Source organism: Mycetomoellerius zeteki, unplaced genomic scaffold (genome assembly GCF_001594055.1).
Source record: "Mycetomoellerius zeteki isolate Tzet28-1 unplaced genomic scaffold, Tzet1.0 scaffold188, whole genome shotgun sequence".
Lineage (NCBI taxonomy): Eukaryota > Metazoa > Arthropoda > Insecta > Hymenoptera > Formicidae > Mycetomoellerius > Mycetomoellerius zeteki.
Window position 1 is genome coordinate 677,726 of NW_017256836.1, and position 14,120 is coordinate 691,845.

General features: G+C 34.3%; 1 protein-coding gene across 4 annotated transcripts in view; it reads left to right on the top strand.

Annotated features, from left to right (window-relative positions):
- The window catches only part of LOC108721947 (retinal guanylyl cyclase 2), a 45,871-nt gene that overhangs the window by 16,350 nt on the left and 15,401 nt on the right, over positions 1 to 14,120 (top strand). For all 4 annotated transcript variants that reach the window (XM_018446785.1, XM_018446787.1, XM_018446788.1 and 1 more), the window contains exons 4-7: positions 5,545 to 5,903; positions 9,053 to 9,216; positions 10,746 to 10,872; positions 11,983 to 12,135. In XM_018446785.1, the coding sequence (XP_018302287.1) occupies positions 5,633 to 5,903; positions 9,053 to 9,216; positions 10,746 to 10,872; positions 11,983 to 12,135 (715 nt within the window). In that variant the 5' untranslated portion in view covers positions 5,545 to 5,632. The remainder of the gene's footprint in view (positions 1 to 5,544; positions 5,904 to 9,052; positions 9,217 to 10,745; positions 10,873 to 11,982; positions 12,136 to 14,120) is intronic.

Consider the following 14,120-nt stretch of genomic DNA (forward strand, 5'->3'; position numbering starts at 1 on the left):
TGTTCATTGTTATTTTAGCGATATGTCAATACTATAAGTCCGAAGTTACATAGGACTATATAACTTGACCCGTTTTCTAACTGTAATGTACGACGCCATCACGACTATCGGCGAACCTTGTTTGTTCTTGCCTCTTTGATAACATTCGGAACTAATATTCCATGGGATTAGAGCCTCTTCTCAGAAAAGCTATGCGTATGAAGAAGGAAATCGGACTGAATTCATCAATATCTTTGAGATGAAAATTTAAAAGCAAAGAAAAATTTAAGAATAATAATGCTAAAATAAAGAATATCGCACCATGCAAAAATAAATCGATAAAAAAATAAATAGGTTAATTCCTGATGTAGGTTTTAAATTTAACTTTAGCTTTAATACTTTAAAGCTCTTCGATCATCTCTGACGTTTTCCTAGAAATTTTTCCATGGAGAAATTACACGCAGGAAATTTTATTCGTAGAAAGTAAAAATTTGCGTCAACGTAAACGAACCATATTCGACTCAACAATTTATTTCCGAATCATCGGAAAGCTGCGCGACAGTGATGTTAAATTTCTCAAGTCCGCTAAATTAGCGTGCTCTATGCCACAGCAGATTCATCACCTGTTGATCCCATTCTTTCTGTATTTGACGCAAATTGAATGGGATTTAATGTGCCAACCTACCGTCAGTCTTCGAAATTTATGATCCAACAGGAATTAAATGATCGACAAGTGGAACGATCGACTCGTTGCTTTAGGCGAGCGTTACTATATCACACAGCTTTGATCAAAAGTACGTTATATTTTTGAGAAATTGAATTTCTCTTGTAAAGACCACGTGTGTAAGCAATGGTGATATTTCTAAAAATAAACTTAAAAGATTAAAACATCTCGTTGGAAAGAACAAGATATGACAAAGAAAAATTCCGGACATATGTAGTGAAATATAAACTAAAATAATAATTTTAAAATTGCATTTAAAAATAATAATTAATATCAATATATAATTATTATATAATTAATTATTATTAATTATTTTACTAATATAATGAATTATTCCCATACACGTAATTTCTATTAACACAATCCATTAAAAATCTGTCATATCTTTGTTTACAGAGATATTTATTATCTCTTTATATAAAAAATGTTATTGTATTTAAATATAAAATTTAATCAAAGATTACAATAATTTTATCAAGTTTATTTTATCAAATGAATACACACGATCAATAAAAAATAATTACGCTAAATTTTACGTAAGGCAATTAGACTGTATGACGGAATAATTTAAACTCGATAATAAACACAAATGATATATTGATCTGTATAGAAAGATATTAAAAGGCACAGAAAGAAGTAATGGAATTTTCAATTAGCGAACGTGGAATTCTAGCTAATGCAATATTAAGAATCATCCACAATGAAAAGAAGTGAAGTTAACTATAATATAATACATACATATATGTATATATATAAAATAGAATCGATAACTTCGCATATATGATATAATGTGATTCCAATTTAACGCCATTATGAAATAATGAGTAACATATCGAATTACGTAAAGCACCGATGTAGATATTATATTGAGAAAGATTAAATTAAGACGCGATAATACATTTTTAATGCTTTTTTTTATAATTGCTTCATCCAGAAAAATTTTATTATTTAATAGGAATTGGTAATATCATTTAATCAGACAGTTTCACAATTACATCTATAAGAGATATTTCGAATATCTATAGAGATTAGTACAAAAAAATGAAGATGAATTTGGCGATGAGTTTGTGCTGGAACGAAGAGAATCATTTCTACAGTGAAATAGTTCGAGAATGTTTTAAGATCTTACTTCTCCATTCTTAGCATCGTTCATAAAGTATCAAAACGATGTTTTGACGAGTGACTGTAAAATTTAACTGACCATTTTCATTTAAAATCACTCGACATCTTCCACATTTTTCTATCTTCTCTCTGTACGTTTTATTACCCCTGCTCACGTTTCCAATTTAGAATGTAGAATTATGATTATCTCGTATGTCTCCCGGGTATCGTCGAGCTGCTCGTCGGAAATCGTTATGAGTACCCATCAGGGGCCGATGCATTTGATTCAATGCGTTCATCGATGGTAGTTCTCGACATGCGCTCGAAACTTATTCAAGCTAAATAAACAGGAAAATCATCCTCTCGAAGTGCTTCATAGATGTTAAGATGAATTTCCCCAGTTAATTAGCATATTACCGTTGTTGACATTTAAACCGTGCTAAGGGGAGAAAGAGAGAATACGAATCTTAAGCATTGCACCACGACAACTTTCTTTAATCAATACCGAGCGCATGAACGGTAATAACTCGGCATTACCTTGTCTTGTAATTACATCACGGCAATTTTCTCAGCGCGTAACAAGTTCGTAATCGATCGTAAATGTCCAAGTAAAATGAGACCAACGTCTGATATTACCCGCAACAAACTAGTATCGGATTGTCTTAAATGTCTCAGATTACGACCTCGTGAAAGACGAAACTTTAGGACGTGTTCCAATCGTGTTCCAATATGTCACGTTCCAAGGAGAGGTTTACGTAAAAATAAATAATTTTTTTTTTGTGTTCGACAACGTAAGTATTGCGCAAGTTAACGTATTCGGAGGAACTTTTAAATAAATTCAAAGTGAATTTACAGCTTGTCGGATTTCCCAAAGTCCAGGATAAAAGCCCTTACATTCAAATACGAAAGAAATGCGACTTGAAAATACTTACGTCCTTTTAAAGAAAGAATTGAAAGAATGTTATTCTCGAATATTCTTTCTATTAGAAAAATTCATATATTTATTTCCATAGCCGCTCATTCGCCACGAGTTCTCCATCGATATCGGGTTTGAGAACCAATTTAATATTCCGTCTCAATAGATAAAGTGCGCTTTTCTTCTCTCTCAATACAGAATAACGATATCGTAATTATCATAGCCAATAGATATGAACGTGATAAGCGTTATAAAATTTTTCACAGAAATTTATGCCGCAAAAACTTTATTTAGGAATTTATTACAATGTAAATTTGTTATACGTTCATATATTATATATAATTATTTATTTCGGAGAACATCATTGTAATTTATATTCTAAATTACAACTCATTGACATTGTAATATGTCATTACGTGTTTAATATCGTATCAATCCAAATTAATTAAATAATTAATGTTAAATTTCTGTTTTTGTTTCAATTTCCATGTGCTATTCTATTAACATACATCAATTAATATTACATCTTTGTTCTTTGAATTATATTATGTTCCAGTAATAATAATCAATTAACGCATTATGAATGACTTGGCGAATTTTAAAAACGAATTATGTTGGAGATTTTAAACCGATGACATACTCCTATTTCCAATTTGGATCTTCTTTCTGGAAATCCATGGAGAGAGAGAGAGAGAGAGAGAAGTTCTGTGAGAGCGGTATTCAATTTTGCAGTGATAATGTTAGAGAAAGCTAGCGAAGTAAAACGCAAACTCCGAATTACGCGCAAATCTACTCACGCGCAAAGGAATCTAATGTTATCTGAAAGCATCAGAGAGGCGGACGCGCGTTTGAAAGTGCCCCATTCATCATTGAGATCCTATCCTATGCGAGATCGAACCGGTAATCAACTGCACTCGATAATCACACTAAACGTAATTAAGCCGATAAATGTTACAAGTTCACACGTGGCTTTTAACGCGCTCGTGTGTGTCATAGACCAACCGTTATCCAGTTATTATCAAAAAGATAGCTGTGCAAACAGAGTTAGTAAGCAATTTCTGTTCTCCTCTTAGTAATACTGTAAAAACTATGTACAGTGCACCGTGTAGTTTGGATCGTGTACTAACGTTGTAAAAATTGTACATAGCTAGTGTCCGGTTTCTTTTTTTACGGCGCGATAACGTTATAACAGTGTGTTTTCGATGAAACCAGGGTACATCTCTGTTGTTCGACTTCGCGCGTATTAAAAAGGTTTAAAGCCGATGGACCGAAGAGCAGGTGTGACGAAGAGAAAATGACTTTTTTCGACTATTTTTTACTTCAGTAGTTTTTACAGTATTTTCTGTGACTTATTCTTAGTTGCTCCATAAATTTTGTTGCGATGATAGCGTTAACTGTTACATGTTGAATTACGAGTTTAGCGTAATACACGTGAGTTAAAATAATTATTCTAACATTTATCAAACAATAAATGTTTCTAACATTCAACTTTTATATTCCATGAAGTACGATAAATGATATAATTGGAAATGAAAGTTCCAAAGTTTCTCTTTCATACACGCTTTTACAACCCTTCTAACCTTTTTCCTTCTTTTTTTTTTTTTTTAGAAAAGTCTGAGTTAATTCAACTATCGTAGATGAAAGGAGAAGCGGCGCGAGTTAGGAATGACCTATGCGTTTCAATATTTTCATTCGTTATTTTCTTTCATTTTGAGTATATAAAAATACTAAAAAATTTGTGTTGTAGAAATAATTCGTTGAATATAGGGCACTGTTTGCCTGTTGCTTGTAAAGTTACGAAAGTTTATATAACTTTGCTCGCATTTTTCATGTTAGTATTCATCTCATCACCAAACTCTGATTTTCCCACACAAAGCAATAAGAGAGCAGACTCGCGTCAATCGCGACTTGTTAGAAAAATCTTACCTTGTTCCTGGATTCATTTGTTCATCTCAAAAAGCTAATTATGTCGCAGAACTCCTTGTTCTTGCAGCATTAAAGGGAAGGAAAACACGATCACATATTCCACGGTAAACAAAGAGCTTGTCCCGATTTCGTTGGCTTACACGGTATCTACCTTCAAGTCATTTCACGCAATTTCTCACATACGATGCGGATGGTTTGCTTCGTAATATGTCTTTGTAATAAATATGTAAAGTCAAATATGTTTTTGGAAAATGAAATAGTAAGAAATTATCGATTAGTTATCATAATCTCAAAATTGTATAGGCTCTAATGATATAAATCAGTAATGAATAGAAAACCTCTGAGAGCCGACGCAAGTTACTGTTGCGAATAAGAATTTATTATTATTAGATACAAAGTTATTCGCAACAATAACTTGCGTCGACTCTCAGAGGCTTTCTATTCATTATTGAGTTATCATAATATTTTAATCGAACATGAGAAATTAATTAATATTATACTTTCTAAATTTGAATCAGTGGATAATCACTGATATCAGTGCCAAGTATGCCACTGGGTAATTAGTGATTATTCACTGATTCACAGAGATTTAGAAAGTAGTATTTTATTAGAAAAAGTGTATAAAAAATGAGATTGTTAATAGCAAATTTCAGCTATAAGATGTTTTACAATGTGATCTATATAAAGGTGTCGTGTATCAAAAATCATACGATGCATTCACAAGAACTAATTATTTTAAAAAAATGTAGATTTTATGTGTATTATGTATACATATGCATTGAACTTAACGCCATGATGAAGTAACTTTGAAGGGACACTCTGAGCCCCGAATGCAAAAGAGTTAATCTTGTTATGTACGTTTAAATAGGTCAACGAGCCACGTTTACGTATTCCGCAGGCGAGGGTGAATCGGCAGAACAGGGTGTTTTCTCGCCGTTCCCCGCCTTGGTGGCAGTGACATCGTGGTCGGCAGGGTCCAGGGGCCCATGGCCGGGAATTGTTTTCGCCGGTTCTGGTGGTGGCTCCCGATCGCGGTCCTATCCGGGTGCTTTTTCCCCCCCGCAATCGAAGCCGGTATTTCGTGCACGTCCACCTATCCCGCGGAGACATCGCGCGACGAGCGGTCCGACGCGGACGTAATAATCTTCCTGGGCGAGAGATGCGACGGGGAGATCAACATCACCGAGATACAGGATCACTTGGAGCGCGCGCCCGATCTAACCAGCGAGCTCTCGATCAGCGTGCTGCCGAGATCTCGTGAGTATACTACTTGCGTTCGATTTTATCCGACGATACTATTTATTCAATAACGATGCGATGTTAGAGAAGAGCCGTGCGAGTGTTGCAAATTTTATGCGCCGTATCTAATTGGAAAACTACTTGGATATTTTATGTGATTACAGTAAGAGATGTGCAACTACACTGAGAGAAAAAAATGGAATAACCATAATTTAAGTATAATTTATAGTCATTTTTTGGGACAACTATAAATTTATAATTGTTTTGACCATATGAATTATAGTAATCTGAATACTGAATTATGATAACGATCATAATGTGTATTCATTCAACTAATTGTATGGTTATCTTACACATAAATTATATTTGCATATAGTAAATTATACACAGGAAAAACATTTCAGCTGTAGCAAGCAGAGATATTCAGTTAATTAAGTTCCAGTTATAACTGAAACCATATAGAGCAACATGTAACCTCTTAGAGCAACATGTAAGCTCTTGTAAACATGTAAATTCTCATTAACTGAAGCGCTGTTTACATTAACAAATGCTTTCGGTTAGAGGAACCGAAATTTTCCGTCTCAAGTATGCTGCCATCGTAGCGAACCATTTGGTTACCCGCACAAAATTATTTTATTATATTACCATGCGCGAAATGAAGTGTAGTGAAATGTGATAAGAAACGATTTCTCTGTTACTACAAACGAAAAGATCTGACAGACGAATCCGACGAGTTTGGCGCTTGATAGCAGCTTGTGCCTCGCCTAACGGCAATAACGTAGGTGAGTTACAGTTACATTGGTTAAAATTTTGATTAGTTTTTTATAAAATATATCGATTATAATAATTGAGGTCGGAAAAATTATAAAGCCCGATGTCTACGATGTTAGAAATCGATCCGAGACCTCGGATGAAGAAAGAATTGACCAATCGCATTGGTCATGCGACCAAATTGTTCAAATGTGATTTGTTAATTCTTTCTCTGTCCGAGACCTCGGATCGATTTCTAGCATTGTGGACATCGGACTTAACAATCGGACTTCGGAAAACATAATGGATACGAAAGTCGAAAATTACCTCAAAGAGTGGGGATTAGACTTTTACTTGGACATAAGTAAGTGATGCAAATGCCAATATAAAATTGACAAAATAATATAACATCGAGAGGCACAAACCAAAACGTGACCGCATATTGTATGTATGTATACTGCATAACCTCATTCTCTTTCTTTTCCTTGTAGACTCAGGAATCGATGAAGAAGCTTTCCTGCTCTTAGAAGCCGAAGACATAAACAACTTAATAACAAAATAACTTAACTAACGAAATTAATTGTAAAGGTAATCGAAAACTTATCTCTAGCAATTAAAACACCCGATAACGCGAGCCATACTATAGTTATTACAAATGAGAGTGAATGATCAGAACAGCAGAATGTCTGTTTCTTATTACTATAAACATTCGTTATTATAACCGAGCTATGATTGATACAAACTAGATTTTTAGCAGAGGCAGCGTTAACATTTGGTTGAGATGACTGAAAACAATTGAGTAGCAGAAACCTATCATAGGAATTTTTCTGTTCTCACAACCGAGTTTTCATCTAGTCCCCAGAAAATCTCGGTTATCCGGTAACCGAAATTCAGTTATAAAAAAAACGAATTTTTTTTGTGTACTATAAAATGTTGTAAATATACATATAAGGTTATTGTTACTACACGGAGAGAATCATCTTTTAAAATTCACTCTGAAAATATGGTACAATACAATATTTTAAATATTTTTACCATGCACTTTAGTAAAATTAATCAAACTTATTTTATATTTTATTGTAGTTTTATAATGAATGAGAGAAATTTACATAAAATTTTTCGAAATACATTGTCCCAGAACTACCATATTTTCAGGGTAAACTCTAAGAAAAATTCTCTCCGTGTAACATTATAGCAATAATAACTATAAAAATGATGCTCCTGATCATAATTATTTTATTATGCATGAATTATAGTCACAAATACGATATACTTTTCTCTCAGTGCAGAACATAGTCTAAACGTGTAAAAGAACAATGGAAATTTTGTACAAGTAGGCGACGATATTTAACGATGTGATAATTAATTATACAGGAAGATTCATGTACGGAAGACAATGAAACCTAGACATACCGCACAGCACCTAGGATCGTAATCTCGAATACATTAATTAATTTAAGGGTTATTTCTCTCACCCGAGTAATTAATTACACTCGCTACATGTTTACTGCATGCCAGAGTAGCAACATTAAATTTTAGCGCTCACGCCTTCCTCACCGAGAGTAATGGTATTACGCATATATTCATATAATATATAGAGCGTAATATAATGATTCGCACGGCTCTGTTAAGTGTTATCAAGCCGATCCTAAATTTACACACGCATGAATCGCACGGTATTCAATAACCCAATTACGCATTCAAATCGAAACTCGGTCAGTTATGCGTTTGGCATAAGTGCCGGGCTGGTGAAATGTAAAGAGCCCAGCTTTTGTGTGACGTTTGTCCATTTGTAAATGGTACGTGTCTTGCGAAACGTAGCGAAACTGGAGTACACGACGACGCGACTAGAATATAATGCGATTTGCGCGGCACGAAGTTGATACGTCGAGCTCGAGAATGGCTCAGGCGATTCCCCGGCGTCGCAAATCTGATCTTCCTGCGAGAGATCCGCATTCAGAAAGCGCCGCTAATAGCATCTCCATCGTATTGTTTGCACCGTTGTATCTTATACAATCGCCAACGGCCGCATAGATACGCATACGTATCTCGTACAGAGAGGTACATACTCTCGTCTAAACAGAATTGTGTTTCAATGCGATGAGCCAAACACCGGGCTCGATGTTGTGTTGAGTACCGACTGTAATGAGGAAGTACGAGAGCGGTGGTTTGTCTCGTTATTATCCTAGATGAAAGAGGATAGCGAGCTTATCGGAATCGATAGCTGACCCACGAACCTATTGAAAATTGCATCATTAAATCAAAGTACGTCACACCCTCTTTCGCTCCGTAATGCGTCTCTCTTACGTGTTGCTGGTGACAAGTTTGCGCGGTAGAAGATCGCCTGGCCCAGTTCCAAATTCTTTGATTGTCGTCCGCCCACGTAGAATTAAATGGCATGATTAATTAACTTTTAGTGACGTGTGAGACGGTAACTGGAGGCCTCGGCACGCTGATGCACGCTCTCGGCGAAAGCAATACGAAGGCGGTGATAGCCACGCTCGACAGCTCGATCTGCGAGGTTGCCGCCAAACTCGCGCATCTTGGGAATAAACTGCTATTAACTTGGACTTGTCCGCTGGTGAGTGTTATCACGTTTACTTGCAGACGAGTTTCGTAGCTTATACAGTTATTCGGAGCCGTTAAACGGTAATTAAGATATCGTATATATATATTTTGGGGAACAATTAATCTTTCGAAAATATTTGATATAAAACAAAGCTGATATATTTTATTTTTTTTTGGAAAAGCAATTACAAAGAGAAAAAAGATGTAAAATTTTTAATCGCGTTAGAATATAGCGTTCTCGTGTATATTTAACTGTTATTAACTTGTATCACTAATTCGTTCAAAAAAGCTGTTCTTTATGGGTAATTTAACGTTTTATTACTTTATATAACCCAATGAGACTATTTTCAAAATTTAAATAGTTTATTTAATTTTCCGAGTGATATTTATGATCCGTATATTTCACTTTGTATTTAAATTAAATAAATGTAAATTATTTTATAAATAAATTACAACATATTTTTCGAAATATTAGAATATCACTTTAACCGGGTGTTATTACTATTTTAAAAAATTAAATCGCACTCTATAGAATAATAAAATAATAAAAATTAAGTCGCGAGACGACCGACGAAAGGAAATATCTACAAATCAATATCAAATATCTACAAATGTTGCGATGTTTATTGCAAGACGCGTTGTAGCAAACCGTAAAATATGACGCGACGTTATTTAGCGACATTGTATTTTTTCCCAACAAGCAAAAGTTAAAATAATGAAAATGCGTGTGCTCGTAAATTATTATATACAACGTAATATCCGAATTAAAATTGGAAAGGTCGTAAATTTTGTCTTGGTCTCTGTGCAATTGATTCTGCTGAAAGAGATTTTAATACCGACTTGCGAGCTTCATTTGAATTGGACCTGATAAATGGTTATTTCCTGTTATTTAGTTTTCTAATTGGCGTTCAATTATGGATCTACCCGATGCAAGCGACAAACTTGCAGTGTATCTCCATCGGATGTCTCGACGAGGCAATAATATAGAGCTTCATCAAATTTCCCTTCTTTAATTCACCGTGAACTTTGTCATTGGTAAAGCACATTTGCTTGAGCAAAATAAATCGTCGCCCCATGAAAAACTTTCTTTATATACTTTTAGATATTTCATACATTCCCCAAGGCGACAGTTATGTCATCGTTCCAGCGAATATACTTTTGGATATTCCTTGACTCGTCTGAAAAGACAATTGAACTTCGCAATACCGTTATATTTATTTAACTTTTATTTACCCTTTTCTGGAATCAAAAAAAGCAAAATAGAAATTGTTTTAAAATATTATTATTGCAGAGTATGTCTGTAAGGAATATTTTAGATTTTATTTTACTATGAGAAACGCAAACAAATATACGTATGTGTTATTGCTTTCAAAGAGAGTAAACGTAAAAATAAATATTTTGAAAATTTTTACAATATTTCTCTATGAAACAATATTGATTTCGAATATAACTGATACGCCGTAGACAGAAAATGAAACGTCTCAGTATCATCTCGTTAAAATTTGAGATTGCGAATATTTATCTCGATAACTTATGTTCCAGAGAGATTTAAAGGAAAAGGATCTATCTTCGATCATTAGACTTTCTCCGTCATTACCGTCAATGGCAAATGCCGTAGCGGAAATATTTCTACACTTGCAATGGAAAACGGCGGCTGTTATCAGTATAGGTAAGTTCCCGAATAACACGTACATATAATTGCTTTAAATAAATTTTATTAAACAAATAATGTTTAGTGATAAAAAAAAATGATATTATTTCAATTTTTGTTTGACTTCAATTTTTTATTGTCTATTCATTACATATTTTCTTTACATTATCCATTTAATTTAAATTATTTCGAAACTAAAGTATTATAAAATACCTAAAAAAGATATTAGAAAATAACTTTTTAAGGTGTAAAGAACAAAAGTATATGTACTATTTAATTTAACTAAATTAAATTATTTTATTTTTAACTCTTTGGTACTATTCCTAGTGTGCATAACCCCGAAGTTTCTTTTACTTTACTATGCTAGAACTTTTTTTATTAATGAAGATACATTTGTTTATTACTGTTGTATTCCTTGATGTTTGGCATTTCAATTAAAAATAAATTTATCATGAGATATTTCATTTTTGTGCGATATTTTTCACTTAAATATGTTGTAGATAAGTAGAAATATGAAAATATAATATAGATTGATATAATTTATAAAAATGGATTTTTAATAGAGATTGCATGTGATAAGCTATGCTTAAAACTCTTGATTCATCAATGCAGTCATATCAATCATCTTAACTTGTTCGAAACATGACGACAATTCTCTTTTCGCTTTTTTCTCATCTCAAAATTCCATGAAATTTAACCTAAATATATCTCGCATTTTCAACAAAAATGTATTTCGTAACAGTTAATTAAAATTTGCAGTCCTTATTAATTCACGACTTAGCTTGAGAATTACGTAACGTATTTTGCAAGCCGTCTCCGTCAAACGATGCGAGAATAAATGTGCGACGCAAAAATGCTCATTTATTCCAATGTGCGCTGCATGAAAAAATTACGTATGGCTCTTCAACCCTCGATGTCACAGCCCGATCTGACTCAGTCGAGCTACGGATTAAATTGTAAATACGAACAATATGAAAGGATCCGGAACGATAACGACGATAACACTCAGTGACAGACCGAATCAACCTGACTGCCCGACTGTCCATTAAAACGCGATTGCTGCACGATGCGATGCGCGCGTTGAATTTTAATGTACGTAGACAGAGAGATATACGATTAATACCACAGATCGCGAACCGTGGTCCAGCCTGGACCGTGCCATGATCAATGCATTCCGACGGATCGGTGTCGTCCTGCGATATCATCTGATTCTACCCCATCGCGCAACCCTCGAGCAGATCCGCAGAATTCTAAGGTCCGTGCACAGTGTCTCCCGTCGTGGTAAGTAACGCACCCTTAATCCCATTACACGGAAACTCGCGGGCATTACTCGGCACTTACAGCTCCGACTCTGAGGGTTTCCTCCTCCCCTCTCTCTCTCTCCCTCCCTTTCTACGCTGAAGTAACTACCGAAACTATTGGATTGAGGATTAAATGGCGCGAGCTGACGCATCTTCATTCTAAATGGCGAACGACACGACGTGTACACGCGTCCCTTTCATCCTTTCCTGTTGTTTCCTTCGTGAGAGCCCTTCGTGATCGAGAACATTTATGCAGTTTGCTCCACGACTCGTACGACGCAATTTGATGACGATGCCAACAGCTCCGAACTATTCCAATGATGTTCGCGACTTAATCCTTTAATTACCTTCCTTTGTCGCTAAATAACGTAAATTTGCATAGGGTGCTTCGAAACCTTTAACTTTTACTCGATTTAATCTGATTCAAAGTTGATTTATATTCTTCGCTAATACGTACCAGAGATACCAAAGGTCTTTTAATATTGAACGATCTTTTAGCTTTTGCAAGGAAGTGATAAAGTTTTATCATTTTCCGAGAAGCGAATAACGTCAAAAAAGACAAAATCCATCATTAAAATAAATATGCAGATTTATTGTATTTTTGCGAAGTAAATTAATTTGAAAATTAAAATCGCTCATAAAATCAATTAAAATAAAATAAGATAAATGGATACAGATAGGCGCAAGTTATTGCTGTTTATATGCTCTTTGAGAATTAGATCTAAGTAGAAATCTATTTTTGAATCTCTTTACAAATCTTTTATTCTGCACTTTTTGTAGGGATGAAGACAGCTCAATAAGTGAAATTCCCAGAGTAAAAATAACAGACAAGAAAACTGTTCTCGCATGTATGCGGTATGTGTTTATAGAGGGTCGTGAAGTTAACAACGTCTTTCTAAATGTTTCCTCCGTACATAAAAGACGTAGCGAGACTTATATCCTGCTGCTGAGCCAAGCTTAACGGCGATAAAACCCACCTGCAGCCAATCTACAGGTTTCCCAACTGTAATATGTATGAAAAAAGAAGAACGTTGTGTGTGCCATCCGAAAATCATTATACGAAATGAAATTTTGTCACAGATTATTGTAATTTTTTACATTACATGATTGCTGCGTAATCACGCGTTTCAACATCTCCCCAACTTATAATTAGTTAACGACAATTTACGACGCTTGGCGATGTACTTACGAATGCAAATGAATCGAGTAATGGCACGATGTGACTGATTCAGAAGCAAGCCCGAGCGAACGTATATCTCCATATGAGATATGATGTAGTTAAAGCTCGTATTAATTAATTTCAGCTTCATGAATGAACGGTTTGCTTTGCGTTTCCCTGAAATAAACACGACCTATCGCGAATCTGGGGAAGGTATAATTATTATATTATCACATCGTCAACATAAATGTAAAGGGCAGGAAATCGCGGAATGGTATTTCCTATATACGAGAGGATCTTGTCCGTTCAATTATTATTATTTCAAGAATTTGTTTCGTCATTACAATATACATATCAGAGTCATGATTATACTTCATAAAAGGCAATGCTTCTTTGTCGCTCTTTCTTCCTATTGCTAATTAATATTAATTAGTCTTATACAGTGCTTCATCTCCAATATTCCCTATAACATTTTAATTAAAATTTTCAATGTGTATCTCTAAAAGGGTTTTTATAAAGGTATACAGTTATAAATTTCTCCATTCGATTGGTCATCTCTTGGTCGTCAGCTTTAATACATCATTTTCTATGATTTACCCTTCTCTTCGCTGTGTCCTTTTCCTCTGTTCATCCCTTTATTCTTTTTATCATCTGTACATATATATTCACAGTAAAGAGTATGTTATACGTAAAGGCAAATATATAATTTTACGTAAAATTGTGATAAAAAAAGATGGATTTTAATATTTCCTCATTTCTCGTATTGATTAAATATATTTTGACTATTAAAATATTCTTTTTATAAA